The following is a 6941-nucleotide window of genomic DNA, read 5'->3' as shown; positions in this document are numbered from 1 at the left end:
TCAAACCTCTCATAACACAGAATTTATTAACAAAGTCACACCATAGGCCCAGATGTTGAAGTCACCCAAAAAAGAAAAATGTTGGTGTACGCAACACTGAGCTTTCAAGGATGTCTGTGGATTCCTGAAGGAATATCCCATGACTGCAAGATGGATATCAGACAAGGGAGAAACCCACAGACTGATCCTGAACCCAAAAGAGTCAACAGCTCCAGTTTTAACACCAAGTGAAAAGATGTGCAATAACGAGTCACACCCCCACACACAGAAAACCCCAAGGCACTGGCACCATAATAATGACCAAAATGTTGTGTCCAAGCATATTAACATTCTATAACTAGTCTGACATAGTGCCTGACTTGTTGCAAATAGACTTGGCAATTGTATAAACATAGGTAAGCCAATAAAGCTCGGGTCCCCAATATATGACCTGTCTGAATGTCTGAAATCATAGGTGTAACTACAAGAGTAGGAAGCCTGACCAACTGATGTTTCACCATAGGGTCATTCTAAGAAAATTGCTATAATAACCTATGACCTCATACCCAGTACTGTTTCGGTATCTAACAGACACTAAGCAAGTCAACTAAAATTTTCGACTGGCATAAGCACTGAAGTGCAAGGAGGACATTACAAAAACATAAAACATCAGTATGATCCATGTAATGCAAAACAAAAATAACACGCCAAACTATATGCACTGTTAGTAAAACTAGCACGCTATCAGGAACATGCTTAACATCTAAGTCCTGGCAATGGCTAGGACTCATTAAAGACAATGGCTTAAACAACTAAAATTCACCCAGAAAAGAAAATTATGGAACAGACAAGTATTTAATATTCATCTTCTGGGCCCTATGATGAACAGGTACTCGCAGAGGATACCATAACCCAGTCCAAAAAAACATAAAACAAAGGAAAATGATACTCTTGCATCTACAATTTAAATTAAGAGCCATTATGAAATTGAAAGACAATTTTAAAATAAAAAAACAAGCATGTCTCCCAGATTCTGTACTAAGAAATCAAACTGGATGCCAGTCAAAAGAACCACTGCTAACAGTTGAAAAATAAAAAGTCTCCTGAATCCAGCAGACAGTTACAATCTACAGGCTGAAGGCTAGAAACTAGAAGTTATGGTCAGCATAAAATGATGCACAAAACTACATGCTGTTATAACTATAGTACAGTGTCAAAACTAACCTGAAGAAGGATGTAGCGAATGCTAACCTCCCCCAGTCCAACAGACAGGTTAACTCAAGGAGGAGGAAGCCAAATCCCAGATTCAAAAACCTAAAATCGGCAATATAATGGCAACAAGAGACAGCACTGAAACTGCAACCTACCCACAATGGAAGATATTAAAAAAAATAATAAAAAAACAGTCACAATAGAAATAAATAGGAAAGGCAGCTTTGAAAAGACAGACTCCCAAATCCAGCAGATGAATAAAATTTGGGCCTGGAAGGAAAAAAAATGAAAATAAGTGCAGCAATAGGAACATAACCTGAAATTACAAGTCACTCACAGCAAAGTTTAAGCTTAAATTTAAGTTAAGTACTAAAGAGTGTAGAGTGTTGCCAGATAAAACTAATTTCAGCAATACAACAGCAAAAAATAAATAAAATAAATTTATAAGCAAGCTACAAATACAGTGTGAAGTTAAATGATCCAACATGCGGCCATCCCCCCCCCCCTCCCAGTACCACAATTAACAATCAAAATAAGCCTAAGCCCCATGTCCATGATGCATACATTATGTTTGTTTGAATTTCTAAAGGAAGCTGGTCACTCTTGGTCAAGCTTAAGACACTACCCTTCACTGAACGAAGAAAAAAAAATATTCCAAAGAATTATTTTTTTTGGTACAGGGGAAACTAAACTGCCACAAAACTCAAACTATTGACTTACCAACTAGAAACATAAAATATGAGCAGATTATGACATCCCTATGAGATGAATACCAAAGTATACTGCATCAATGGATCCAGACAATATCCCTGAATACATCTTAAATAGCATGAAGCATGACTTAGCCACAACACTGTTCATCTCACCCTCCATATAGCTTTTGCAGCAAGTGAATGGAGAACAGCTACAGTCATTTCCCTGTATAAGGGAGGACCTTCCACTGACCCAGGCAATTACAGATCTACAAGTCTGACCAGCCTCATATGCAAAGTCATGGAAAAACTTATCATGGAACTGGTCCATCAGGATATAGGGAACCTCTAAACACTGGACCCATCTCAATTTGGCTTTAAGGGCAGGTCATGCTCAATCAACCTGGTGATTTTTTTTGAAAAGTTCACCAAAGCAATGGAAGAAGGCAAAATGTACACACAGCATACCTCGACCCGGCTAGAGCATTTGACACTATTCCAAACGCAGGCATAGTAGAAAAGCTAAATGACCTGGGAATAAACCCCTATGTCACCCAATGGGTTGTCAACTGGTTCACAGATAGGATGCAGGAAACCAAAATAGGGAACGTTACCTCGACAGAGACCAGTCACCAGTGGAGTCCCCAAGGCTTCCTTGGTGGGACCTCTCTTGTTTTGCATCCTCTCTTCTGAAGTAAAGGCCAATACCAAAGGGCTCTGGCTGACTGAGCAGTCACGGAATCCACAAATGACTTAGTCATACAGCAGGAAGATTTGTCCCAAATAGGTAACTGGTGCCAAAATCATGGACTAAAACTAAATGCCAAAAAATGCATTATTACATCCTTTGGGAAGTTATCGATCTTAGGAAACTATCACATTAACAGAACACCCCTAAGAGATGACTCAGTTGTTCAGGATTTGGGAAATGATATGAACAGTGACCTAAATTCTGCCCAACATGTGTCCACTGTCAAAAGAAAGTCGTATATTACAAATCTTATAAGCAAAGGGATTGACCCCTCCCCCTTTACTCAGCTCTCATTAGGCCAGTCACCGAAAACAATGTCCCCTTTAGCATGTATCTGTCCAGACACATGCAACAACTGGAATGCCCACAGATGTACCCTTCCTAAAAAATTACTAGGCCTAAACAACATATCCTATATGGATTAACTCAAAGTATTAGGTCACCTCTTAGCAGTCTGTAGGATACCGGTCTGTGGCATACAAGGTATCCTCTGATCCCATGAATTCACTGCACATCAGCAAGTCAAATGGCATCAAAAATACTCAAGTCTGGGGATCTAAACTTCTTCTGCAACACCAACAGAATGGTTCGGAGAGGAAGGTACATCTTGCAGAGGATACCACTGCTCTGGAAAAGACTCTCCCATCCACATAAAACAAAGTTCATACCTGTCCATAGTCAAATGCAACTTGGATCTATGGATGGGAAACAGAAAACTTAGTCCAGGACTGCACCATTACTACTAATGGGCAGAGGTAGAGCCTAAATGCTTTATCCCATGCAAGGGTCCCCGCCACTTATCTATGGTATGATCTCAGTTATTCTCATTAGGGATAATATGCAATTAATCATCAGCCATGCGATAGGTAAGGCCAATCTCTAACCAAATGAGAGAGGTTAATTAGAGGAAAAATGGGAAACTGGCTAGGCTTAAAATGGCTTGCAAGGGCAGCTAGTCTAGTATTTGTGCATTAATCTATGAATAATATTGACTATTTGCATTTTCAATGCCTGACAGGACTGTCTGTTGCTACCACATATTCTTAAGAATTTGTTCTGTAACAAATGCAACCTCTGCAACGTTTTATGGCATGGTAAAGTTACATCAACTAAAGTTTCAAAAGAAAATAAAACACTGTACCAAAAGCTGCTGCTCAAGAAAACCACCTTGACTTCTGATTCTATGTCAAAGGGAAGGTCATTTGCTGCATTATACCAGAGTCACTGTTCATGATTTTCAAACTCCACAAAACACTTATTTGTTTTAATTATAGTTAATGTGCTCGAATGTAGATTTTTTTTTTTTTTCAAATGCTTCTTCACATTTTTTTTCAGGGGGGGGGGCATAAGAATACTGATTAGAGCACTGGAAAAGGACACTGCATACTTAAAAGTCTGGTACAGGGCAGTGGGGTGCAATCACAGTGGGTGTCTTACAGAATGCAGTCAACAATAAAAACATAACTACTTGTAAATGCTGTCTTCATGTAGTGTCTGAAGAAGAGTCATATGAAGCAGAAACAATGAAGCTGCCTGTGGATGAGTGACTTGCCATAGACTGGGCAGCCTGTTGGCTTAAATTATTACAAATCAACACCAGTTGATTGCTCTGTGCTTCTGAGAGTGTGCTGCAACTCTGATACACACTAAAATTTGTTTTTCTGCCTGGAATGTTACCCTTCTCACACATGGTTTTAACCATTTTAGCAAGCTTGTTTTTACCCAAGGCTTGGCAATTGTACCAGTGCAGTGCAGCCAGGTTAACAACTGGCTTGATTGAAAGGTAAAATGGGGCATCTTCGTAACGCATAGCAGGTGGTCGCCTCTGAGCATATTCTTTGTAGTCTTGCACTGGACAAGTCTGTGGAGCATGTGGAGTAGCATATATACGGCCTTCCATTCCAGTTCTTTTAATTTTGGGGCTCACATCTACAGATTCCTGGCCTATCCATTCCAAGTACTCTAATCCAGTCTCTGTCACTCGAAGTCTAATATCTCCCCATTTTAGTGTTGACCCATGGAAACCTGTGCAGTGCCCAAATGCTTTTGTGTTATTTAGCCAAACCAGATTAAGTAGTCCTTCTGGATTGTAGCGGCTCAGTAGTCCCCTTTTACGTAAAATTAGTTCATCTGCAAAGGTAAGCTTCATAGATTTGTGGGGTTTGTTTCCTTTGCCTTTACATCTCAGTTCCAGCTGTTTTTGTTTCAAAGCTTCCTGTGATCTTTTGAACTCTTTATCCCTTGTTATGCTGTATCCATACTTGTGTTCTTTTAAGTACCGTTCCAAGCCACATTGATAATTAGCCAAACTGTTTGGCTCATATTCTGAGCCATCCTTCTGCCTGGCATCAACAAAAAAGGAAGCTAGGTAGGCATCAAGTTCATTGCAAGGGATGACATAAATTTCTCTGTTTTCTGTTGGATATTTGGACACAAGAAAGTCTCTAAAATTTCTCAGTGCAGTCTGAGTACTCCTGATCGTCTTCTCATTCTGCTCTCGAATCATCTCAGCTGATCTTTCATCCTGGTCTGAAACAAGGAAAAAAAGATGAGCTGAAGAGCTAAACTGTAAATGGAACAATGTTTTGTTCAATTTCACAGAGATCACTGGAAAGCTGTATTACATACCTTTCTCAGGTTTGAAAAGCCAACTTCAGTTTCACAAATGATGTACAAGAGTATGGCAACAATCAAAATGAGTTCATCATGTCACTGTTGAATTCTTAGTGCATGAAGATTAGTGGAAAAGTTTGTGATGATCTTCATTTTAGAACAAATGTAAGTATTCAAAGTTGAAAATTTGCATTATTCCTCTGCTGCAAGCAGTAGCCCAATTAGTTTACCCAAACAAACTGGTATTCAGTTGCTTCATTTGTGAAACCAGAGGCTGTACTGGTTCCAAATTATACAGAACATTTCAATCCACTATGTTTTCGTAAAGTACAGTTGTGTGGAATACTCACCATAACAGCAGATCTTCAAGGAGAGGTCACTGTAATAACAACTGAGCTGCACTGGTCTGGCCACTTCTTCTACAGCTTCTTTCTTCCCTTAAAGGTTAATGCTAGTATTGCAGTAGTGAAGGTACAGATGCAGGCAGCACAAGACTGCCATGGAAGACCTGTGCTGGCATGCAACTTCTTTGGTTATTCAAGGTCAGCACTTCCATAGGCAGATCTATAGACTTGTAGGCAAACATATACAGTGCCCATGAACTACTGAGCAAATGCACAAACAAAATAACTATACCTATATATCTACACAAGTGCGATAACCCATAAAATACTTTACTAAAATATTCTCATAACAGAGGGGAGGAAGACGGGAAGCTCTACTGCTGCAGTGATACCTCCTTGAAGATATACTGTTATCATTAAGCTCTCACACAAATGTACTTACTAGCTACTTTATCTACTTATTGTTGTTTTTTTCTGTTTTTTTTTTCTCTTTCGTTTTGAGAAGACCAGAGTTAAAGTAAATCATTACATCTGTGTGGCATCCCAAGCAATGAACTGTTACCTCTCAGAGACGTACAGGCACAGGATTGCACAGCTGTAACAAAAATGTTGTACTCCTAGACTAAGCTTCAAGCCTGTAATGTGTTGCTAAACAGCTGACAGTTGTCTTAAATCGCTGCTTCTAATATATCCTGTATCCTGGGAAGAAACATTTCCAATAAATGCTGCAAATGAAATTGTTGCCATAACAGAATGAGCTCTAATAGAACCTTCTAGAGCTTTGTCACACTCATCACAACAGTAATATAGTGGGTCAACCATTTTGTCAAAGCTTGTCTGGTCACAGGCAGACCTTCACTTCCATTCATGAAGGGCACAAAAAGCCAATCTGTCTTTGTGAAAGGCCATGATCTTCTGATGCAACATCTCAAAAGTGTCTGGATGCACAACATAAGAATTCTTCAGTCTTTTGCTAATTTAAACTGGCAGACAACTTAGTTCTAACAAATCAGGTTTCCATCTCTGTTATGAACGATTAGTTAAAAGAACTCCCAATTTGGAGAAAAAGCATACGTTGGGTTGCACACCAATGCTTGTCACTCTAAAAAAAAATCTTTGTGCCTATAGTCACTGCCATAAAAACATCAAAATAAACATATTTTTGTCCGGGAGAAAGACTTCAATTTTGCATAATCTGCTGACTCAGAGGGATCCAAGGTGAAGTTTTCCAGCATAAAAATTCTAGTTCACATCTTTATGGCGGCATCAAACATAGTACTCCTTAAATTATTAAGTAAATGTTTAGTTATTATTTGTGATTACACAGAAATGCATGCTAAGAATGCTAAA

General features: G+C 39.1%; 1 protein-coding gene across 1 annotated transcript in view; it reads right to left on the bottom strand.

Annotated features, from left to right (window-relative positions):
• Positions 1 to 3983: 3983 nt before the first annotated feature.
• The window catches only part of KIAA1958 (KIAA1958 ortholog), a 1025890-nt gene continuing 1022932 nt past the window's right edge, over positions 3984 to 6941 (bottom strand). The window contains exon 5 of the mRNA XM_044061067.1: positions 3984 to 5163. Coding sequence (XP_043917002.1) covers positions 4118 to 5163 — 1046 coding nt within the window. The 3' untranslated portion in view covers positions 3984 to 4117. The remainder of the gene's footprint in view (positions 5164 to 6941) is intronic.

This window comes from Protopterus annectens, chromosome 2.part0 (genome assembly GCF_019279795.1).
Source record: "Protopterus annectens isolate FY-2018-M chromosome 2.part0, PAN1.0, whole genome shotgun sequence".
Taxonomy (NCBI): Eukaryota; Metazoa; Chordata; order Ceratodontiformes; family Protopteridae; genus Protopterus; species Protopterus annectens.
Note: the sequence above shows the minus strand (reverse complement) of the source record. Positions and strands in the feature narration are given on the sequence as shown.